Source organism: Pinus tabuliformis, chromosome 9, assembly GCF_031772625.1.
Source record: "Pinus tabuliformis cultivar Carrire ecotype Pingquan chromosome 9, CPIR1, whole genome shotgun sequence".
Taxonomy (NCBI): Eukaryota; Viridiplantae; Streptophyta; class Pinopsida; order Pinales; family Pinaceae; genus Pinus; species Pinus tabuliformis.
This window is the reverse complement of record NC_142307.1, coordinates 282,839,344-282,865,100: the sequence shown is the minus strand read 5'-3', so window position 1 is coordinate 282,865,100 and position 25,757 is coordinate 282,839,344. Positions and strand designations below refer to the sequence as shown.

The window sequence follows — 25,757 nt, the reverse complement described above, 5'->3', positions numbered from 1 at the left end:
GGCTACCTATTCTCCAAGTTTGGTGGGCATCCACTCAAATTTCATCCATAAAATCTTTTGCCCTAGGTGTTACTCCAAGAGGGAAACCTTAATTCTTTTCCCCTCAACTTGAGGGATTCCTTGAAGGTTGTATGAGCTTAGTACTTGTTGAAGTATATCATAAGAAGCCTTTTCTTTCTGCCCTTGACCTTGTCAATACCTATTACCAATGAAAAACCTCAAAACCCTCAGTCGTGTTCCTTCTTTTCTATGACCTTTTTAGAGAGCAATTTGCTTCTTTGAAGCCTTGTGCCTTTATTGAGCCTCTCTTTTGAATGAGCTCTATCTTGGTCACTTAATGCCATATACCTAGCATATCCATTTTAAGTGATCACCAACATTACCAGGACTCCTCCCATCGGTGAAATCTGTAAAGAGCAGGGGGTTTTGGCTGAGGTGACATTGGGCCTCTACCCCATCATTAGCACTTTAGCTAGCTCTTGTCTTGTAGAGTTTCCCTCTCCAATGTCTGCTAGATTTTGTGGTAACAATCTCAATGTAGGGTTACTTCAAGGGTGATCTCAATGTTCCTTCACCAAAGCTTTGATACCATGTTGATTTTTCAAGTCCAATACATACTAGCACAATATTTCTAAAAACTGATAATTACTTCTAATGATGTTGATCTTATTTTAATTTTTCAAGTATACCATTAAGTAATTATACTTCGGAAATTCAACCATACAAAATTAGTAGAACAGTAGAGACCACAATGCACAAAGAGAGCACAAGATTTACCCTAGGAAAAACCACTACGGGGAAAAACCCAGGAACATTTTCAATAGAGAAATTATTTCGTTCAACAAGAGACACAACTAGACCTCTAGTCAATAATTAGGTCTGTTGACCTCTACTGGTCAACTACCCATGCAGTGCACCCTATTTTTCTTGACAGAAAGAAGCAGCACCTGATCAGCATGTCCGTGCCATCCTTCCATCATCAGCAGCTTGATTTTTTCTGATTGTAAACCCAGTCTGCATGTATTAACTGTAAATAATCTTAGCAGACATGAAGTCATGTATGTAATTTGCTTAGGTGGACCTAACTTTCTGATGATAATCTACGTCCCGGAAGGTTTTTTGTCTCACCGATCCACGGATCGGCAGAGTTTTCCTTCAAACCTGACCCCAAAGCCGGAATTGATTTTGTCATTTGAACTTTAGGAGAATCCTAGTGTGTTGATCTGCTAGATTATCGTTGTGTCGCAGAGCTGGGTGTTCTATGAGGGTCTGTACTAAGTGGATTCATCCCTTTGAGATGTAAATTGTAAAAAAATCATGATGAAATGTGTCTTGAGGGTTGAAAATGTTGTAAATCCCCTCATGAGTCCTAAGTCCTAGGTCCTAGGGGATGTTTCCGAAAGCTTAGTTCAGTGATCCATGTTAAATGAATTAAAAAATTAAAAAATCAATAAAAATAATAAAAAATTAAAAAATGAAGCAAAAACCCTAACTAATAAAATAATAATATTTTAAGTTAATAAATCGACGGATGAGATCAAGAGATGTCTTGATCCTCATCAACGGTCGAGATCATTTCTACATGGGTCACTGAACTAGCCGTTAGGATCATTTCCTTTATATAGGGTCTTAGGGGGTCATTTCAAATCATCTGATCTGTGAGTCTGTACTGAAAGCTCTCTTGTAATCTGATTTCTGATTAATAAAGAAGACTTTGGGGTTTAAACTGGCTGGTGTTACTCTCTGGGATTGCTGTGAGATCTTTAATTTTCTGCATATTTCAGTTTTCAGCCATTAATCATAGCTTGTTTTTTAGAGTAGTGTGAGCACAGGTATCTTGTTCACCTGCTAGGGTTTGAGGGCTGCTAGGGTTTCTGAAATAATGGCAGGTATCTCCATTATTTCCTGAGATCTAGCAGCTTTCTCTCTCTCTTTGCTGATGGTTGCTTGAGATGTGCAGGAAAACATTTTTTGAAGGACATTTTGTGGGCGTTCGGGGAAGTTCTCGGCTGAACCAGCCAACTCCCGCAGGCTTTTCTGTGCAGAGCCCAGCTGATTGTGCCCTGGGTTAATCATTAGGAGTTTCTTTTCTGTTTTACATTGAGAGATTTTCTTTCTGTTCACAGTGAAGTTCAAAATTGTTGATATATTGAAAACATTACTGCTGTTATTGCTAAATCTGGCATTTCAGGGGCCACAATTTGTATATTAGTCAGCTGTCTAGGGTTTCAAAATTTTCTGATCTAGGGTTTCAAATTTCAAAATTTTTGCCTTTGTACAGTTTTCATTAGGGTTTTGTTTTCTTGTACAGGGTTTTCAGAAACAATCTGTCAGAGCGTAGCTGCAAATCAGTTTTCAAAGGCTGTCAGCGTGGGTAATATACGTGGATCTGGTCAAGAGATTCAGTGTCACAAATAACGCAGCCGTCAATCTCCAGTGCGGCCAGCATATGCATCCGTGTAAGATTCAAAACCCGCTGCCATCAAGGGTATCCCATGACAGAGCTGCCCTCAGCGTGAGTTCCGGGTTTGATGGTGCGTTCTGAGTTGTGAAGCTTGATTGAAAACGCCAGCAAATTGAATGCAATGCTCAGTCGAAAATCGAAAGCCCAGATTTAACCGATCCATTTACAAGCGTTCAGATCGAAAGCAAAAGTGTGGTCTCCAAATCGACTTCAAATATTCTCTGGCCGCCATCAGCTATCTCTGGTCGAAGCATTACCAGCGAACTGTATATCAGCATTCTGCCAAATCGAATCGCGCCGCATCCCTTGCCAAGCCGCCGTCTTCATCAGAATTTTTTCGATCCTCATTCCTTTTCTTTCAGCGGCTTTATCTGCATTGTATACAAATCATTTTAAAATTTTCTTGCACGGGTCAAGCGATCAAAGGTAACAGATCTGCTCAGCGCTCAGATTTCTCCATCGAAAAAAAAAAAAAAAAAACGCGTTCCCTTCACCATTACCTGCGGATCAGTGGCACTGTACGCGTGAAATATCGACACCGTAGCGTGTAGCCCTCGCTGGGGATATCTTCGTAGTCCTGCAAGGATTGATATGCAGATATTTCGACATTAAAAATCGTCCACGCACAGATAAAAAGGGGAACGCATTGAAACAACACCAGCACCCGCAGACATTTCGACTCAACCTTTCGGGCCAGGTAATATCTTGGATCGTATTCCGATTCTCCTAAAAATATTTACGTGGGCATCAAACCTCATTCACGTCTACAGCCAGGTAATTCGTTCTTCTGTTATGCAATACGTTTTGCACGATTAGGGTTAGGGTATAGTCACGGCTATTGTTTTGAATTTATTTCCTTTACATTTTTTTTAAATTGTGTTTCAAATAAAATAAAAAAGGGGACAGACGTAGTTTAGCGTAGTTTCAGTTAGATTTTAATTTTGTTTTGTTTTAATTAGATTCGTTTCATAAATCTCTGATTTTGTTTTATGATTTATATATATAAAAACAAAAAAAAATGCATTTATAAAATTCGTGGGCTATAGAAATAGTTTCTTTTATTTAGAATTTGATTTAGTTTTATAAAGTTTTGTTTTGTAATAATTAAATTAGATTTTTTTTTATTTATGAAAAAGAAATAAAAATAAAAAATATTTTCTAAGGGATTTTTAGGGTCATAGTTTAGTTTTAATATAATTTAGTTTTAAAATAGATTTTATTTTTTAATTTTTTTAGATTTTTTAAATTTCATTTTTCTAATATAAAAAAAAAAAAAAAAAAAAAAATTCGATTAAAAATTTTGTGGGAAATTATTTTTGCCAGTCCCAGTGGTTTTCATGTATATCTTTCATGCTGGGATCTAAGTTTTCAAGCCGAGATGCGAAATATGATATCTGGTTAATAATTTACGATTCTCGTGGTGGTTTTAAGCATTCATCTTTTCGAAGTTTTCAATTGCTGGATATCGTTTTGGTCATGTGATGATAGATGGTTGCTGTTCATGGTCCATGTTTTTTTTTTTATATCATTTAACAAGTAATCGTCTTATCCGCAATCTCTTAAGGCACTGGTCTGCTAAATTAACCAAATCCATCAAGCCCTTTTTATATCGTATCTCGTGTTTCCCAACCAACTGGTCGACAGTTGGCCTCATCATCTCACAGGGACTACCCCCCTTAGCCGCGGGAAACAGGCTTAAACGGAGGGATCGGGGATCAGAGTGACAGCCCCCGGTCTGAGCGTTGTCGTGTCAATCCGCGCGACAACAAGGTCAAACTAACCGTCAACAAATCTATGGTCAAACCCTCCAAGTCAAGCCTTCCAATCTGATCCAACAGCCTGCGCTTCTGATGTTCTCTAGGCCGAATTTCAGTCTCCTTGTTCTGACCAGAATTTCGGCTTCTGCAACAGAAACCACCTAAAAAAAGTGCAAGTTGGAGAGAGAGAGTCTTTCCACACGTGCGAACTAGAAAGAGAGAGAGAAGATATGAATTCGTCCTTCTTTTCGTCTTCCTTGTTTTTCATGTCCTTCGCTTACTTACCCAAAAGATTCTTGATAAGATAGATCGAATTACGTCCCTGAGGAGGAGGTCGAACTGTCTTTATATAGTGAACTGGCTGGGTCAAATGGGCGTGACTCTGCCTAGGCTGACTTGACAAACTTGGAGCCAAAAATTTCAAATTTAAAAATTCAAGTTTTCTTCTTTCAAAAGTCTGAAAGGACATGACTCAAAAATATAATTTTCTTTTGACTCTAGCATGAAGAACACACTTTACAATAATCAATATAAACACATCAGGGACCAAAATATACATTATGCAGAACAAACATAGTTACAAAATTCAACACTACATATGATAGTTCAAGGAAAAATTCATCACGTAATAAAAGAAGGAAAATCAAGAAGACTAGATATAAGAAATCTTAGAGATAGGTTCTTGTATCACTCAGACCTTCATGGGAAAGGGAAACTAGTTTTTAATTCTTTAAGGATGTCAAGCTTAGAGAATTTGTGATCATTAGAATATACGAACTCATTAGTATAGTAGTAATAACCAATTGTTCATACAGCAGTTTTTTTTACCAAAGCCATTGAAGTGTATAACCATATGGGTCGAAGTTATTTTCTGAAAGTTTTAAATTGATAGATTGGCTTCAGATGTTAAAATCGGAAGTATGCAGGATGACTTCAGATATATAGATATATATATATATATATATATATATATATATATATATGCAAAAGCAAAAGATTACTAAGTGTAAGCATGCTTACGGTAAAATGAGAGAAGACCAAGTAAACATTTCCGGTGCTTCCTTTGAGCTAATAAGAGGTTCTCTGGCGCCCTCAATGTCTGAATCTGCAGAACTCGCTTTGACTTGCCCCTAAAAGCATAGAAGTAATTGATCAAGAACATGAACTTGGAAACAATATAAAAAAGCATATCACTGTATATATAAAATTTAAATCAATATAGCAGATAATTCGTATGTATCAATCATAAGCACAATGTTTATAATTATCCCAAAAATTTCAGGCTGGACCAAGGATGAGGAAATCCTAAGCTAGAATTGCTAATATAGATAAAATTGACGAAATCCATCTCTGTGATCCCTTCATACATTCATTAAGCCATAACAGAAAGAGAACATAAATTCATTTTATCTGAACCTTCACTTTAGTCATCATCTGCTGATGTAATATTTAATTAATGGTCATCAATTTGGTACGTAGTTTGATGCACTTGTAATAAGTAAACGAAGAAAAAAGTAATTGGCACGTCCAACAAAGATTTTAACCGTAAATAGATGAGTATAAGGCATTTAAAAAGTAAACTCAGTGATCTCACTCATAGTAAACGTATGCCTAAGGAGATGAAGAAGGATCATATTACTTATAGCTCCAAGCAGATTCTGGCTCTAGATGAAATAAACACTTACAGTTTAAACTTTAAATGCTAATAGGACAAGATGTCCATATAATATAATATATATTTGACTATTGAATGAATGATAATTTACAGTGAAGGTGAACCCTAACAATAATTATTCTCTAAGGGGTATTTACAAAAATACGTGTCCTTTAACAACGTAAGCACTATTACTACTATTATTATTATCATATTCATTACATTGCCTCTTCCTTCAAAACGCTTCATCCTCAAAGCATTTGATAAGAAGAATTACTTTGGATAATAACATACCATTCAACTTGATCAAAACCCAAATCAAGGGAGTAAGGTTGTTTGCAATCACCAACAAAAGGCAGATGACCCTTTAGGCAAATTGATGATAAATAAGGATTTCCCAATTCTTTTGTCAACTTCTTCCACTCATTAAGAAGGCTAGCTAATGATACCTGTTGCCGCAAAATCTAGTGGGCGTAGTGCAAAGCCCCACTAGGCAGAACCAGACCTTCGGTAAACAAGAGAATTGGTTGCCACTGTCACTTCAGCAACCTTTCTGTTGGAAATACTGAGAGGAGGGTGAATCAGTGTTTCTCCTTTTTACACAATTGGTTAGTTTCTTACTCAAACATTCAGAGCATAATAGAAACCATCAAAACCACATCACATGAAAGACAGTACACCAGAAATAACGTCCAAACCAAGTTGTGTTATGTATGATGTACATACACATTTACCAAAAGGGTATGGAAGGAAGTACAAGACTCCCCAAGGGTTTTACCAGCAATGCTGGAAGGAAGTAAATGCTCCCTCAGAGATTAGACTCCTGTACCAGGGATAATGGCCCAGGTATAATAAATTGTTACCACTACAACTGCCACTGCTTCTGCTGCTGCCACACTACCACTGTCCACTGCTTCTATCCGCTGTCACCTCTACTACTACTGTCACGGATCACTGCTGCCACTGACTGCTATACACTGTTGTTGCAACTGCTCCCATCCACCACTGCTGTTACACACACAACTACTGTTGTTCACTCTCTGCTGCTACTGCTCCATTTACAGCTGCTGCAATTCTTACTGCCACAAAGTCAGTTATTGCACTAAAACTCTTAGTCATCAATGCTCTGCTCCTACAATCCTCATCCACAAGGATTCTATCATACATCAGATAATAGTAAATACTGCCATCAAGAGGATGTGGCCAACAAGGTATCACTGTCACACAAAATTACTACTGCATCATCTATCAAATCCTTGCTCCAGCACTGCCATATATCACACTGTTATACACCACTGTCACAATCAGCACTAAGTTCACTGTCCAACTAGTTGCAACTGTAGATGATAATGAAGTTCCTTACTGAAGATGTTGAAGCCTTCAAGAAATTTTAATTCAAATCTAATGCAATGTCCCTCAGATCATCAAAGGAATGATAGTAACAAGTAGAAGACATGTAACCTATGTTTTCTGTCTTAGAATAGCAGTCACATCTTTTCATGCACTGTAGCTACAACAAGTATGGTCCAAGACCTGAGTAATTACAAAGATCTCTATCTATGATTAACCAGTCATTGTTCTGCCTTGAGTTAACTCTCAGGATGGGGTGTGAAATGTGCAGACATAGGACTTAAATAATTGATTATGTTCCCAGTTAATTGTCACTAGAGTAACAGTGTCACTTCCTGAACCCGCAGTCTCCAACATCAATATTATGATGAGAATACTGCAGTTGTTCCCCAATTAGTTGATATTACACGTACCACAATATAGCTTGGACCAGAAAACATATTCTAATCATTGTCAAGCCTTAGCAGTTGGTTTTCATCAAATATTCATAATTCTGCTCAACTAAAAGTCTTGCTACCATTATCAACAAATACAATCTCATCTCAAGGAATCAAGTACATCAGTGAATGCATTCTGTTACCAAAGCTTCTAAAGAACAGCTTCAATCAGCACATATAACATTCATTGACCAACTCCTAGCAGCAGTCACAAATTTCAGTCAAATCATGAGAAGGCAAGGCAGTATACAACAGTTGTTACGAATAAAATATATATAAATAATATAAATATAAGTAATGAGGATAATTGTAATCATGATTAGTTAATTAATAATTAAGTTGAAGAGGCATGTCTAAATGGGACATGACTCTCACTCTCATTGTATCATCATCTTATTCATCCTTTGTAACATATATTCTTATTCTCAATGGAGATCTTTATATTCCAAGTCTTTTGGAGTATTTAACTAGAAGAAAGAACTTTGTTCATACCATTTGGTATCATAGCAGATCGTTCCTCTGGCCGCTCCACTGCTACACAGAGCCATGCTCTTCAATCCAGGTCTTTGGCCATCAACTTTGCGTCAATGTTGTTGTCGTCATAATTGAAGCATTTCGCTCGAGTTGGAGTTTCTCTATTTCTCAGTTTCGTCGTTCAGGCATTTGGCCATTTAAATATATATATATATATATATATATATATATATATATATATATATAAAGGTTAAAAGAAAAAAAAAAAGATTATATAATTTAAAAAAAAAATCAATATATACATTATAAAAAAAAAAAAAGAGAACAAAAACAATTATCAAAAAAAAAAGTCGAAAAATAATTTAAAGAAAACATTGTCAAAAACTAATTTATAAAAAAAATAAAAAAATAAAAACATTTACATAAAAGGATAGACGACCAGTGCTGCAGTCGTCTCACACCAACACAACAACCGCGTTCTCACACAACATTCAACACTTAATAGATCGATGTGAACAGACAACTCAACTGCACCATCGACGGTTTCCTTGCTCCCCGTCTCAACTAGCTCCTACCGCTGCCACCATCACACAGTTCCACACTGTTGCGTCGTTGTCTCCCCTGCAATTGCCTATCACAAAACTGTTGCCGCGATCTCCAACGGCCCATACAGACCACCACCTTCTCCACAGCATCCGCCTCCGCGAGAGATCAGACTCTGTCACCAACCGTAATATCCACCATCGTCGCTTCAATTGGGCCACCACCACAAGGCAACTTTGACCAACCAACGTCACTGATTTCATCTCCTGTTGATCCATTCTCCCACCTTCTATCACCGAATAACGGCGACTACTAAACCACACTGTCGACAGTTTCCTTGCCCACCATCTCAACTAGCTCCTACCGCTGCCACCATCACGCAGTTCCACACTGCTACGTTGTTGTCTCCCCTGCAGCCGTTTGTCAAAAATTGTTGCCGCGGTCTCCAACAGCCCATACAGACAACCGCCTTCTCCAAAGCATCCGCCTCTGCGAGAGATCAGAGTCTGTCACCGACCGTAATATCCATCGTTGTTGCTTCAGTTGGGCCACCACAAGGCAGCTTTGACCAACCAACGTGACTGATTTCATCTCTTGCTAGTCCATTCTCCCACCCTCTGTCACCGAATAGCAGCGACTACACCTTCATCCACTTATCCTCTACACCGAATAGTCGTTTTTTCCATTACCAACAATTCCGGCATTGTTCAGTCTTCCGGTTTTCCATCCGCCTTGTTCATCCAATCCATACATCACCTCCTAAGGTCACATTTCATAGTTGGTCAAGTTTGGTTTTATTAAAAGGGATACAAAGTCAAATAGGCGAATATTTTCACAACTTAACCACAGCACAATTTTCTTATCCCCGCGTTGCTATTTCTCCGACATTCACTCACCCATCTCGACCATTGCTCCCATTTTTCATATTTCTCCCATTTGTAACATTATATTATATGAGTTAATACGGTATAGTTGTTAAATTACAATTTATCATATAATAACTATATAGTTTAGTTATATATATATATATATATATATATATATATATATATATATATATATATATTGTTAAGGGCCATCAAGTTTTTCTTTTTTTAACAAGATCGGATAGTGGATATATTACCAAAAGTTGTGATGGAGCAAGCTCCTATTACAATCAACTGTAGCATAAGTGGAAACTAAGCCGTGAGAATGTGTTGGGAACGTAGTCCCTTCTCCTGTGCTTATATTCAAAAATTCATAGATTTCTATAGCTATTCTTGAATATTGTCTAACATATTGTCCTACTAGTAAAGAAAATTTACATAACACTGATTCTCTGGTATGTTTTCAAGGTTTGTAGATTGACTACTCCTGAGAGGGCTGATTCTTCTTGTCTTGTATTCCATTTGGTTTGCTTCCTTCTTTTTCCCCTTGGGCTGCTTGTTGTTCCTTCTGTTGTTGTGATGTTCCTTTTGTTAGTTGTTCCTTCTTTTGTTGTGTTGTTCCTTCTGCTTGTTGTTCCTTCTGTTGGCTTGTTCCTTCTGCTTGTTGTTCCTTCTGTTGTTGTGATGTTCCTTCTGCTTGTTGTTCCTTCTGTTGTTGTGTTGCTCCTTCTGCTGAAGCGAACAAAGTTCCTTCTAATTACTCCAAAAGACTTGGAACGTCAAGATATCCATTTAGGATATAAATATTATATTAAATATGAATAAGAATGATAATGATAATGATTTACAATGAGAACAAGAGGCTTGCTTATATATCACGCAAGCGTCTCTTCATGAAGAGTCATGTCCTATTAGACATGCCTCTTCAACCTAATTATTAGCTTAACTTAACTATTATTTATGATTATTATCTTTTACATTATATTTATATTATTTATATATTTTATTCGTTACATTGCCTCCTTCCTCAAAAAGCTTTGTCCTCAAAGCTTGTCGATGAAAAAAAAAGCTTGATCTCTTTTTCGGCTTTGAAAGTCTTTCTGTTTTGGAATAGTCATCCTCGTCGATACAAGTTGATATGATCTTCTTAGTGACAAACAAAATTGTCGCACCGAGAAGGGATCAGACCATCCCAGATTAATCTTCTGTATAGCATTCTGATCACTGGAATTTTGTGATGACTTGTTAGCATAAGACTGGATTGAGATTACATCACTATTATCTGGAACATCAGTTTGTTGTTTCGGTTCTGACTTGTTCAAATATGTAGCATGGTTGATTCGTCTGTTCTCATGATTCGGACGCCGATATGGAACCTTTTTTGTTTGATTTTTCCTTACTGGGCATGCGACAATTTTTATATTGTCTTCTGGCGAAGATGTTGAGTTTGTTATGAAACATTCATTGGGGATGTTCATCATTTGAATTGCAACATCCACGCGCGTCTTTTCTTCAACTTGCTTGTCTTCTTCCTGAGTTGTGACATTCACTGAATCGGTATGTGTTGTTTTGTCATCAACTTGAATTCCTACATTTGATGTTTTCTTCTTGATAAGTTGTTGTACCTGGTTTTCTAATGACTTCTTATCCTTCTTTAGTATCTTAATTTGCGTCAACAATTTTTCACTATGGTTTTTAAGTCGAGAAACTTCTTCATTTTTGTCAATTTCATTTTGCATATTTTGTAATACTTTTTTACCTTCTTGAGAAATTACTTTTGAAATATCCGATATATCTTCTGGCGTTACTGAATTAGGTTTCAGTGTAACATCTTGGAGCTTTATTTTCTTCTTCTTGTAAGAAAATGTTAAAAACTTTTTCTTAGTATTTAGAATAAAGGAACCTAGAGTTTTCATCCATGGTGATCCCAAAACAATGTCACTATCGTTAAAAGATAGGGTTTGCACGGTGAATTGTGAGGTAAAAGTATAATCTCCAATATTTAGGTGCAAATTGCTTATATCATATTTTTTGCCAAAAAAAATTGTTTCAACTATATTTGATTCAGGAATCACCAATTGATTAGCACATTTAGGACTAACATAATTACTTCTTTCAGTAGGACTGATAGAGATTATGATGTCTCTTCCTGCGAGTGATCCTTTGATGTTAAATAGTGTGCGAACACATGTACTATGGGTTTCAGGTAACCTTTCATTACTAGTCTCCATTTTTTCCTTGATGTTTTTACGTAAACAATATGTCAACTGGAGCTATTTTTATTATCAAATATCACTTCCTATATATATATTTTTCAAATATTCTCCTCTTCTTCTTTTTTTGGTTCCCTCTTATAATAAAAAAATTTTATAATAATAATTTTTATATATTATAAAGTTATAATTATATAATATTTATATATACTTTATAATTATATAAAATTTATATATACTTTTTTGAGACCCACTTTTCCTTTTATATGTAACTATATAAGGCTTATATAGTATCCTTTTTTATAATTATAATAATATTTTTTTCTCGGAAAATTTGGATGAGACGTGACTCTTGGTATGGTCACAATCTTTAGATTTGAACGATTAAAATTATTTAGATCACACTTTTTTTTCTCCAATGTTATCAAAATATCTTTTACTTTTAAAATACCATGGGCTATTACCATGGGTTGTTTTTAAAACCTCCTGTAAAAAGTAATATTTACCTTTCACGTAAGAGCTTTTGTATTCTTGTTTCTTTAACTTTTAAAATACCATGGGCTATTACCATGGGTTGTTTTTAAAACCTTCGTTAAAATGTTCTCCACGTAGAAAGTAAAACTTATTCCTTTTGTTTTTTGTTTTTCTTTTTTTCCTTTAACTTTTTAAAATACCATGGGCAATTACCATGGGTTGTTTTTAAAACCACGGGCTTCTCCACGTAAAAAGCTTTAAATATACTTGGTATGAGATTTTGTATCCGTTTTGTTTTTTGTTTTTTTACTTTTTTTTTTCTTCTTTTTTTAATTTATTTACTTATATTTTTTTTTGGTTAATTTTTTTTTTAATGGCCAAAGGCCTAAAAAATGGAGAATCTCCCAATATATAGCGAAACGCTTCAATTATGACAGCAACAAGGTTGATGATAGGTTGATAGCCAAAGGCCTGGTGATCAGCCAAACGTGGCTCTGATACCAAATGAAGCGAACAAAGTTCCTTCTAATTACTCCAAAAGACTTGGAACGTCAAGATATCCATTCAGGATATAAATATTATATTAAATATGAATAAGAATGATAATGATAATGATTTACAATGAGAACAAGAGGCTTGCTTATATATCACGCAAGCGTCTCTTCATGAAGAGTCATGTCCTATTAGACATGCCTCTTCAACCTAATTATTAGCTTAACTTAACTATTATTTATGATTATTATCTTTTACATTATATTTATATTATTTATATATTTTATTCATTACATCTGCTTGTTGATCCTTTTGTTGGTTGTGGCTGTTCCTTCTAATTGTTGTTCCTTCTGCTTGTTGTTCCTTCTGTTGATGTGTTGTTCCTTCTACTTGTTGTTCCTTCTGTTGGCTGTGGTTGTTCCTTCTGTTGTTGTGATGTTCCTTCTGCTTGTTGTTCCTTCTATTGTTGTGTTGTTCCTTCTACTTGTTGTTCCTTCTGTTGTTGTGTTGTTCCTTCTGCTTGTTGTTCCTTCTGTTGGTTGCAGCTGCTTGATGTTCCTTCTGCTTGCTGCTTGGCGTTCCTGAGTGTGACTGATAGGGAGGAGAGGCACTGATGGGGGGGAGGTAAAGAGGCGGAAATGGTCGCTAGAGGGGGAGAGAGGATGGTGGCTGGAGGTTTGCACAGCGCAGATGGCTGGAAGCTTGACATCTCTCAAGAGAGCCCTAAAATGAAGATCTCCTCCGTGTCTGGGTTTTATTTCAAAATTCCGAGTACAACGCTCAATCTGAGTGTTGAGGCCAATGAATACAGATCTGCCTACTGTAGCTTGGTTAAGGCAGAGGATGAAGCGAGCAGGGTCCTCCATTGAGACTAAGGTTTCCTTGAGGCAGCAGACAGCCTTTATTTGCCAGAGAGTCTGCTTGCTTGTTTAAATCCCGCAGAATGTGGTAAGAGTCAACTCTGTCAAAATCTTTCAAAGTGTTTCAGATTCGCTACAGAGTTTTGTTTAATGCAGGATTACAAAAATGATCTTCAGAGTTTAAAAGTTTAATCAAAAGCTCTGAGTCTCCGAAAATTTGAATTATTTTATAACCTAGCTCCTTCGCAATCTGACAAGCTTTTAAGAGACTGTAACTCTCTGCTTGATTGTTCGAGCTAGTGCTTAGGCCCCAACTGAAGCCGGTTTCACTCGATCTATCCAGGGAAAGAATCAAACCCCCTGCACCTGCAGTTCCTAGGTTCCCCTTGGACGCTCCATCAAAGAAGATTGTGGCTTTTGAGGTCCCCTGCCACCACGTGTGAAAGTCACCTTCAGTGAGTCGCAAGCGCCAAGAAGGAGCATTCAATGGTTTGCTGACTAAATCGTTCCCCTCTCCTGTCGAGCAGGGTCCCAGCCACCGAGAAGCTTTTGAAGATAAAGAGGAGGCAGGAACTGATTTACCTGCAATTTCCAGCAAGAGGACTTTCACTTTGGCCACCACCACCACTGAATTCAGAAGCCTGTTGTTGAAAACGCAATCGTTTCTAGCCAACCACACTTTCCACCAAAGACATTTTGGAATAGCTTGCCAGATGTTGTTCCAGACTGGGTTTTTAGCTTTTTTCTCAAGATTTTGGTCTGTTCAGGAGTTGTAAAGAGAAACGACAGATATCTGGGAGGGGGAGGGAGCACTAAGACCGTGAAGGACCAATTTCCAGACTGCTTATGTGAAATCGCAGTCAACCAGTAAGTGATCAAAGGTTTCAGCAGCACAGTTGTATAAGCAGCATCTAAAGGGGTCGTGGAACCCTCTTTTGTTCAGCTTTTCACCTGTTAGTGCCTTTCTATGCATGAGTAACCATGTGAAGAAATTCACCTTTGGTAGGCTAAAGGGGGACCAAACTGATTTCCAGAGCTTCGGTGTCAGTGAAGGGGCATGAGTAGATTGTAAAGAGGAGAAACCTTGAGCTGCTGTTTAAATTCTTGTTCTTCCCCACACCCATTTATCCTTGGATGAGAGGTGGACAGGGGCGAGGCCAGAGAGCGTTGTATACTAGAAGTTTTTTTGAGCGTGAAGAGGTTCTGGGACCCCTGGAAAAGTCCATCCTACCCAATTTCCTTTGTTGTCCCAAGAGCAAATGTCTACAAGCCGGAGGGGACCTTTGTTCACTAGCCAGATTTTTAACTCGTTGCAGGAATTTAGGGAGGCCAAAGGGGCATTCCCTTGAATAATATCCTCCCATAATAAGGTTCTCTGACCATTACCCGAGATTCTGTATAAATGCAGCTGTAAGTGATCGATGCATCTTCTGCTTAAATTCCAAATTGTTGTTCCTATTGGAGTAGATGTTGTTGTAAGGTTTCTCAAGGAGCCTCCCTTTAGATATTTCATCCAGAGGATCTTGCTGACAGGGTGTTTTTTGTCTGCATATAGCTGCCATATGATTTTTCCACCAAGAGCCAAATTTGCCAGGCCTGGATCCCGAATCTGTAACCCACCTTCCTGGAGTGGTCTTTTAAGGATATCCCATCTTACCAAATGTAACTTGCTCTGGTTGCCCTTACCCCTGTTCCATAGAAAATCCCGAAGGAGCTTGGAGATCTATTCCGTGATAGGCTTGGGCGCTAGCAGGAGGGAAGACTGGAAGATGGGGAGGGCGGCGAGGACTGCCTTTATCAAAACCAACTTCCTAGCCTTTATTAGCCATTGCCTCCCCAATATGCTACTTTTGCTTTTATCTTGCTAATTACCTCGATCCAGAGGGAGGGGGGCTTGGTCCCAAGGTTAAGGGAAGGCCTAGGTAGTTGATCTTTTCCCATTTGTCGTACCCAGGGAATCCCAAGGAGCAAGCGATTCGAAGGATAGTTGGATGATCTACATTCCAACCGTATACATCGCTTTTTCTTTTGTTGATCAAGGCTCCTGTGATTAAGCAGAAGTGTTGAAGAATTTCATTGAAATCCCTTGCTATCTTAATCGAGGCCCCTCCCAAGAGGAGAGAATCATCCACAAAGAGGGCATGATTTATAGGATCCACACCTCTTGCTGCCTTAATGCCTGGGATAAAGCCTACTTCCCTTTCAACTGTTAGCTTTCTACTTTGGGATTCTGCCAACAGGATATAAAGAAAGGGTGACAATGGGCACCCTTGGCGGAGCCCTCTTGTAGCTTGGAAGAAATCCGCGGGTCTGCCATTGACCAGGGGCGCTATCCAAGGTATATATGTGCAGGCTTTTATAAAGTTGACAAACTCAGCACTAAAACCAAAAGAGAGAAGGGTTTTATATAGGAATGAGAGTTTAACTCGGTCAAAAGCATTTGACATATCCAACTTGATGAGCATGCCTTTCTCCTTCCGAATGTGGCTAGAGTGGGGGGCTTTTTGCACTTGGATCACATTGTCTATGAGGTGCCTTCCTTTGACAAAACCGCCCTGAAGAGGGGAGATCAAATTCCCTAACAAAGGCTTGAGTCTATTGGCTAAGAGTTTGGCGAGAATCTTGTATGAGGCATTGCAGAGTGAGATAGGCCGGAACCTGTCGAAAGTCTTTGGGTTAACTTCTTTCGGGATTAAAGCAAGGAAGGTGGAGTTGGTGCACCCTCCCACTTTGGCTTTCTTTTGGAAGGCTTTTATCATTCGGAGGAGATCGAGTTTTATTACATTCCAGCAAGCTCTGTAAAAATGGATGGTGAAGCCATCCGACCCAGGGGCTTTATCTGGCTCCATTGACCATATGACTTCCACTATCTCTTTTTCAGTAAAAGGCTTCAATAACCCAACGTTTAAATCTGCAGTGACAAGTGAAGGGATGTTTGACAAAAAATCAACAGCCAGATCATCATCAGAAGAACCATCCTCCTAAAACAGTTGTTGAAAATGAGATGTGGCGGCCTGTTTTAAAAGAGGTTGTCCTTTGATGACTTCCCCCTCCCTGGTGGATATTTCCAAGATGTGATTCCGAGAGAGACGAGCTCTGCATTGTCTATGAAAGAATGATGTGTTTCTATCTCCAGCTTGCAGCCAGAGGCTGCGAGACTTGAGGCGCCAGTACTCCTCTTCCTGGCGAAAGGAGAGAAAAGAGTTGAACTGGGCGTTCTGTTCAATGAGCAGCTGAGCTTTGGTGGTTTCAATTTCTTCCATGCCTAGCTGAATCTCAGCTAAAGCCTGCACAGTCTTTTGTCTATTGCTCGTTGGAGTGGAGAGGGGTTTTTTTTTTTGCCCAGGTTTTTAAGGCATACTTAGTGTGCTTAAGTTTCTGCTCCCACACAAAGCTGGGGGATCCTTCCACTGGTTGCGACCAAGCTCGAGCCACTATGTCCATAAAGCCCTCTCTCGCTACCCAAAGAGGACTGAATCTAAAGGGAATAGGGCCTAAGTCATCCTCTTTTTCTAGCAGCAGCGAGATGGGGTTATGGTCAAATGTTATCTTGGGCAGAATTTTTGAAGAGATTAAATGCTTCCCCTCCATCAAAGAACTTTGAACTAGAAACCGATCTAGACGAGCAGCAATGTTGGCATTACTAATCCAAACTGGATCCATAAAGAACTGTCAAGGAACCATCACTGTATCAGGTCGGGACGAACATCAAAGTATTCCAGAACAGCGATCAAAAACACCCCTGAACCAGTGGCAATGGCAGCCAACGTGGAACGACGAGGACCTCAGTCAAAGCGCGCTGAACGGGGCCCATGGAGACCGCGCGGGAGGCTGAATTAGCCCTTGGGAGGCCCAGATCGGGAAACAGAGGTGAATTTTGATGCGCGATAATCGCGCATCACTGGGCGAAAGGGCTCGAAATGGGGAAGCCCCGAGCACTCAATCACGTAGGGAGCCGGAGAACCGCGGGCGAAAAGCGAAAAAAAAAAAAGCATTAAAGGACAAGGCGGTACCCGCGCTCCAAAAACCAGTTGTATTGATCGGGGCCCCTCAAATGGTAAGTAGTTTTGGAGAAATTGGAGCGATCCCATTCATCGATCGACGCGTGGCAAGTGGAGGAGAGAGAAAATCGTTGCTCATCACGCGCTAACGGTCGAGCAAGTCAACCGCGCGAAATGAGCGAACGGCATTGGATCTGGGGGATCCAGATCGGATGGCTAAGATCGTGCCCGATGGGGAATCGGAATCGACGAGGGATTAAGCTGCAGTTCGTAAAGATTTGAGGTCTGTTTGACTGCCACAGTGGAGGAAGACCCATTCCACGACGTAACCGAAGAAATCAACTGACGAAGCAGGCTGGCGCGAGTTACAAGAGGACATGTGGCCACTCCTTGTGAGCTGATGATGACGCCGAGCCAGGGAACTCCAAGCGCAGCTGCAAAAGGTGATTCGACGAAGGCAAAAGAGGAACCGAACAGACATGGAAACAAGTGGCTTTAAGCCATGAACAGAGACAGAATACACAGTCAGTCAATCAGAGAGAGACAGAGAGACCAGAATCCCGAGAGGAGGACGGAATACAGAGAAGAAGACAGTGAAGCAAAAGCAGAAGAAGACAGAGGGCCGAGCTGACCAAAGGCAGCGTCGAGCAGCAGAGAACTTGAGAGCTTCAAGCCATCCCAAAGAGGATCTGTCTGGACTGAGCACCACATTGGGCTCTCTCCATTATAGACCAGAAGGTCACAGAGCTGGTAGGCAAACAAAGTCTGTGCACTCCAGTGGCTTGGGGAATCCAAGAACCACCCTGCCAAGCAAACCTGTTTCAGGTGACTCACATTGAGCTCCTACATTGTAATTCTCTGCTTAAGACACAATAAAATAAGGCCACCACAGAGAGTTGGGCCGAAGATGTAGCCCTGGAGGATAGGGTGAACTCCTTATTAATTTCTTGTGTTCTTGTGTTTGCTTACTGTATTTCTCTGTTGTCTTTCCATTTCAAGTGTCTGTGTATTTGCAATCTGATCGATCCGTTGCTTAAATAACATAGAACACACACCAGCATATGAGTCTGTAATACCTTTATTTAATAAATCTTTAACTGAGGTCACTCATAGGGTGATTATCAGATCAAGTGGTATCAGAGCTCTAGGCTGTAAGGTTAGACAAGCTTGTGTTGGTTTAGCTGTTGAATGCTCACTAGATCAAAGCTCAAATTATGAGAAGGAGAGTTGGTGGAAACTAATCTTGAAATTGGGAGAGTCTATCCTCGGAAGACAATGTCAGAGGAAGGTTCTGTGGGGCCAGACCCTCAATTCATAGAAAGTTTCCTAGCTATAAAGTCTATGGTAGAATAAATGTATAGGGACTTTAGAAAGCATAAGGATGAAGACTCCTCAGGTTCTAAACAAGATAAAGAAGAAGATGAGTCTCACTTCCATGACCACTCCAAAGGAAAAGGGAAAGAAGAAAGCTTTCTCACACCCCCTAATAGCCCTGTGCATAATAAGAAAGCATATTTGATCAAGCTAGATGTTAAGTTTGATTTGCCTATATATGATGGAGAGCTAAATGCTGAAAAGTTGGACAATTGGATTAGACAAATTGATGTGTATTGCAGGGTACAGAACATAGACTCGAACAAGAGTAAGATTCAGCAGGCGAGCCTACGCCTAGGAGGTACTGCCTTGGTTTGGTGGGAAGGCAGAACCCAAGCTGATATGAAAAGACATGGTAAGACTATCTCTATCTGGAGTGAATTTGTTTCTGCAATCAAAAAGCAGTTCTATCCATTGGCCTACATGCAACAAGCCATGATGAGTTGGCAAACTCTTCGACAGTTGAAAGGGCAAAGTGTGCAAGGGTATACTCAAGAATTTAGAAAGAGAGCATTGATGTTGGGTATCTCATTAGACTCACCAGAGACTCTTTTGAAGTACATTGGTGGTCTACACAGCTACATGAGGCATACCATCCTCGTGTTTAATCCCACTAGTATAGATGAGGTATTTGTACAAGCTACTCACCTAGAAGCTAGAGGAAAGAATGGAAATCCAGAAGTTGTGGGACCATCCCAACCCACTATAAGCAAGAGCAAAGAGAAAATAAAGCAGAAGTGGAAAGCAAGGAAGGCTAATACTGCACAGAAAAGCAAAGCTTCATGCACTCACTGTAAAAAGGATGGGCATGATGATGAGCATTGTTGGATTCTGCATCCAGAGCTGAGACCTAAGAAGTCCGAGAGCAAGAAGAAGAAGACTACTGCAGCTATTCAGAAAGATTTGGGATCAGACTCGGGAGATGAAACAACTATTGCAGCCACAGGTATAAAAGGTAAGAATTCTGAAACATCTACTAGTAATTCTACTCAATATGTTATTGATGAAGAAAATGAGAGAAAAAGACATGAGCTTTTCCATATTCGAGTTGTTTCGAAAAATCAAAAGATTGATACTTTGTTTGATAGTGGCTCACAAGTAAACTTGATTTCTGAAGCAATTGTAAAGAAATTGGGATTAGCAACTACACCTCACAAGAAACCATACCCATTAAGATGGTTGAATGATAAAGCACAACTACAAGTGACTAGACAGTGCAAACTCAAGTTTTCTTTTGGGTCAGCATTTGTGGATGAGGTTGAGTTAGACATAATTCCTTTGGATATATGTGGAATTGTTTTGGGAAGTCCTTACTTGTATGATAGAAAGGCTATTTTCTATAGAGCTGAGAACAAGTATCTGCTTGTTAAAGATGGAATCGAATACTTTGTAAGAGCTCATAAGCTCAAGAATAATTATACTCTCATAAAGTCATGGCAGATGAAAAGAATGATAAATTCATGCAAACAATTCTTACTAATGGTTGTGAAGGAAAAGAAACCTGATAAAACCAATGTATTTGAGGGTTGTAATGTTGAACAGCAAGCTGATATAGAAAAGGTTGTTTCAGAGTATGATATCTTATTTCAAGAACCTAAAGGTCTGCCACCCAAAAAGGGAATAGTACATGATATTATTTTGCAGCAAGATGTTCCATTGTCTAACATTGGGATGTACAGGTTGTCTGCTTTAGAGAATGTTGAAATCAAGAAGCGGGTGCAGGAGTTGCTCGAGAAAGAGTTCATCAGGCCTAGCACATCACCATGTGGGTCACCAATCGTTTTGGTGAGAAAGAAAGATGGCTCGTGGAGAATGTGCATTGACTACCGAGCACTGAATAAGATAACAATCAAAAATCGTTATCCCCTTCCTCGCATAGATGATCTTTTAGATCAATTGAAGGAAGTTGTTTATTTCACCAAGCTGGATTTGCACAGTGGATACCATCAGGTTAGAATTGCAGAAAAAGATGCATGGAAGATTGCTTTCAAAACAAAGCAGGGATTGTATGAATGGCTGGTTATGCCTTTTGACTTGACCAATGCTTCTGCTACTTTCATGAGATTAATGAATGATGTACTCAGACCTTTTCTTGATGATTTTGTTATTGTGTATTTGGATGACATTCTGGTTTTTAGTAAAACGTGGGAAGAAAATTTAAAGCATGTTAAGCAGACACTAGATGTTTTGAAAAGAGAGAAACTTTATGTTAAACTCTCAAAATGTGAATTTGGCAAAACATCTCTAAACTACTTGGGACATATAGTAGGGGGAGGTGAACTGAAAATAGATCCCTCTAAAGTGGCAGTGATTGTCAACTGGCCTAAACCCAAGTCTGCTACAGAAGTGAGAAGCTTCTTAGGAGCAGTACAATATTGGAGGAAGTTCATTTCTAACTTTTCCTCAATTGCAACTCCCTTACATGCTTTAACTGGATTGAATAAGGTGTTTCAGTGGGGAGGCAAACATCAAAAAGCCTTTGACACCTTGAAAGAAAATATTAGTACAGCACCTGTACTAGCACTGCCAGATCTACAAAGACCATTTGAGATCCAAACTGATGCCAGTGACTATGCCATGGGAGCAGTGTTGACACAGCACGGTAAACCCATATGTTATCATTCTGAGACTTTTAATTCTGCAGTAGTTAACTATCCTACATATGATAAAGAATTATATGCATTAGTTCAGAGTGTGAAAAAGTGGAAACATTACTTAATGGGCAAAGAGATAGTAATATATACTGATCATCAACCACTTCAATATCCACACTCCCAAACTAAGTTGCAGCAATCAAGACATTACAGATGGATGGGTTTTCGACAAAAGTTTCATTTAGTCATCAGATATAAAAAGGGCATACATAACAAGGTTGCAGACATGTTATCTAGACCCATTATAAATGCATCTACCATACTTAAGCATAATTTTGTACTACATGAAAGCTACATTGAACAATATGCTCAGGATATGGACTTTAAAGATGTATATGCAACTTTGAGTCAAGGCAAAAGAGTAGAAGAATTGGACTATCATATGAAGGACCGACTCTTATATCATTGTGGGAAACTCTACATTCCACAAACTGAGAGTAAAGATAATTAGGGAAGCACACACTTCTCTGATATCAGGTCACTTTGGGGTAAGTAAAACAGTTGCACAGCTGCAAAGGTTTTGCTATTGGCCAAAAATGAATGAGACAGTTTCTAGATATGTAAGAGGGTGTGCTATGTGTGCTAAAAGCAAGCCCAGCAACAGAAAACTAGGCTTGTACACTCCATTGCCAATTCCTTCTCACCCTTGGGAAAGTGTTTCCTTGGATTTTGTTGGAGGACTGCCTAAATCTAAGAAAGGTCATGATTATTTATATGTTGTTGTGGATAGGTTCAGCAAAATGTGTATTTTGATACCTTGTAATAAACAGATTACAGCTGAACAGACTACAAAATTGTTCTTTGAACATGTATGGGTTCATTTTGGATTACCCACTTCTATTGTATCTGATCAAGACACCCGATTTGTGGGGAAGTTTTGGTCGAGTCTGTGGGAACTGATGGACACCAAACTAAAGAAAAGCACAGCTTTTCATCCACAAACTGACGGCCAAACAGAAGTAGTAAACAGGATAGTGATCCAATTACTGAGAGGATATTGCAGCAAACATCCTAAGCTTTGGGATGAACACTTGTGTTATGTGCAGCATGCTTACAATAGAGCAAAGCATTCTTCTACACAAAGATCTCCTTTTGAGACCTGTTTTAGTTTCACACCAAGGTCTCCTTTGGATTTTGTCTTTCGTAAAGATACCATGGTTGATGGACACAATGATGTGGACAGGGCAACTAGGTTCATTGAACAGATCCAGGAGATCCACCAGGCAGTACAGGAACAGCTGGAAAAGAGCCAAGCCAAATACAAGGCTACGCATGACAAGCATTGGATGGAGCATAGTTTTCAAGTTGGTGACCAAGTCTGGCTGTATATCAGCAAGGACAGAATGCAAGGTGAAGGTAAAAAGCTAAAGCCTATCAAGTATGGACCCTTTAGGATACTTGAGAAGATTGGTGAAAATGCTTTTTGCCTTGATTTACCAGCTTACATGCACATCTACTCAGTTGCAAATGCAGATTGCTTGAGATTGTTTGAACCTTCAATGATTGAGGGTCCTGAAGAGCAAAGTCAATTGCCTTCTATTGATGACCTGCTACCTGAATGCCTTAATGAGTTGCAGGAAGACACAGTGTTGGACAGGAAGGTGAGGACAACGCGCAGGGGAGATGTGGAGTACCTCAGGATTGGGCTCAAAGGTTCAAAGCCGAGCAGTGCAAAGTGGATTGAGATTGGACAAGTGAGAAAGCAATACCCTCACTTATTCGATGCTTGAAAACCAACTTTTGGTGGTTCAAAAGCTTTTTCAGTGGGAAGGCCGTGATCCAAATTGGATCCATAAAGAACTGTCAAGGAACTATGACTGTATCAGGTCGGGACGAACATCAAAGAATTCTAGAACAGCGATCAAAAACACCCCTGAACCAGTGGCAATGGCAACCAGCATGGAACGACGAGGACCTCGGTCAAAGCGCGCTGACCGAGGCCCATGGAGACTGCGCAGGAGGCCGAATTAGCCCCTGGGAGGCCCGTATCGGGAAACGGAGGTGAATTTTGATGCGCGATTAGCGCTTGGCGCATCGTTGGGCGAAAGGGCTCGAAATGGGGAAGCCCCGAGCACTAGATCGCGTAGGGAGCTGGAGAACCGCGGGCAAAAAGCGAACAAAAAAAAAAAAAAAAGCGTTAAAGGACAAGGCAGGACCCGCACTCCGAAAAACCGGCGGTATTGATTGGGGCGCCCTCAAACGGTAAGCAGTTTTGGAGAAATTGGAGCGATCCCATTCATCGATCGACACGTGGCAAGCGGAGGAGAGAGAAACCCACCGCTCATTGCGCGCTAACAGTCGAGCAAGTCAACCGCACGAAATGAGCGAACGGCATTGGATCTGGGGGATCCAGATCGGACGGTTGAGATCGCGCCCGATGGGGAATCAGAATCGACGAGGGATTAAGCCACAGTTCGTAAAGATTTGAGGTCCGTTTCACCGCCACAGTGGAGGAAGACCCATTCCACGACGTAACCGAAGAAATCAACCGACAAAGCAGGCTGGCGCGACTTACAGGAGGACATGTGGCCACTCCCTGCGAGCTGATGATGACGCCGAGCCAGGGAACTCCAAGCATAGCTGCAGAAGGTGATTCGACGGAGGTGGAAGAGGAACTGAACAGACAGGGAAACGAGTGGCTTTAAGCCATGAACAGAGACAGAATACACAGTCAGTCAGTCAGAGAGAGACAGAGAAACCAAAATCCCGAGAGGAGGACGGAATACAGAGAAGAAGACAGTAAAGCAAAAGCAGAAGAAGGCAGAGGGCCGCGCTGACCAAAGGCAGCGTCGAGCACCAGAGAGCTTGAGAGATTCAAGCCATCCCAGAGAGGATCTATCCGGACTGAGCACCACATTGGGCTCTCTCCATTATAGACCAAAGAAGGTCACAGAGCTGGTAGGCAAACAGAGTCTGTGCACTCCAGTGGCTTGGGGAATCCAAGAACCACCTTGCCAAGCAAACCTGTTTCAGGTGACTCACATTGAGCTCCTGCATTGTAATTCTCTGCTTAAGACACAATAAAATAAGGCCACAACTGAGAGCTGGGCCGGAGATGTAGCCCTGGAGGATAGGGTGAACTCCTTATTAATTTCTTGTGTTCTTGTGTTTGCTTACTGTATTTCTTTGTTGTCTTTCCATTTCAAGTGTCTGTGTATTCGCAATTTGATCGATCCATTGCTTAAATAACACAGAACACACACCAGCATATGAGTCTGTAATACCTTTATTTAATAAATCTTTAACTGAGGTCACTGATAGGGTGATTATCAGATCAATTACCAACTCTGTTGTTGGTCCAAGTATAACGACCTTTCTTAGGTTTGAGGTCAAGGAGGTCCCAAGTAAGAATCAGAGACTCCACCGAGACATGGAAGGGATCTTTACCCCAAACTCCACCTTTTTTCTCTTTCGGATCTAAAGTGATGTTAAGATCCCCCGCCAGTATGATGTTTGGGGGAGTGTAGATTTCTAGGAAGTCTGAGAGAGAATTCCAGCAGTCCTTCTTTTCCAGGAAATTAACAGGGACATAAAGATTGAAGAGAGCCAAAGAAATCTTACTTGGAAGATGTTGAAGTTCTGTGTATATCCAGTGTTGGGTTGCGAAGGAGCTTTTCAGCTGAAACATATCCTCTGACCATAAGGTTGCAAGACCCCCTGAAGTACCTCGGGCGCTGACCGCTTTTCCTGAGTTCTTATTCCACTTGATTCGACTTAAGGATAGAAGAGCATCCTCTTCTATCTTTGTCTCTTGGAGCAGGAGGATATCTGAGGGTTCCATTCTTGATAGATATTTTACTGCTTCAGCTTTCAATGGGTTCCCCAAACCCCTGCAATTCCAAGAGACAATCTACATTATTTACCAGGGAAGGAAGGAGTAGGCCCTCCCTTTGTGGGTCGAGCCCTTGTGTTTCTGCCTAATGACATTTCAATTGTGGACTTACGACAATGGAATTTCAAATAAATTGATGCCCTATCTATCACACCACGAGGGAACCCTTGAAGTTGCTTTGACTTGGGGATTTCTTGAAGGTTTGCACTTTGTAGTTCATCATTCAAAACCTTTTCTCTTAACTATAGGTGATCATTGGATGAGCCTTTACCACAGTATATCTCTCAACCCTTGGTCTCTTATAGTATTTCT

General features: G+C 39.9%; 1 protein-coding gene and 1 long non-coding RNA gene across 3 annotated transcripts in view; both read right to left on the bottom strand.

Moving 5' to 3' along the window:
- The window catches only part of LOC149148278 (D-xylose-proton symporter-like 2), a 476,099-nt gene that overhangs the window by 436,717 nt on the left and 13,625 nt on the right, over positions 1-25,757 (bottom strand). For both annotated transcript variants that reach the window (XM_089437884.1, XM_089437883.1), the window contains exon 2: positions 5,242-5,351. In XM_089437884.1, coding sequence (XP_089294010.1) covers positions 5,242-5,351 — 110 coding nt within the window. The remainder of the gene's footprint in view (positions 1-5,241; positions 5,352-25,757) is intronic.
- On the bottom strand, positions 2,390-3,272 carry LOC149148279 (uncharacterized). Its single transcript, XR_016263796.1, has 3 exons — positions 3,150-3,272; positions 2,965-3,041; positions 2,390-2,835 (listed from the first exon to the last, which is right to left on the bottom strand). It is a non-coding gene; the product is annotated as an uncharacterized LOC149148279 (long non-coding RNA).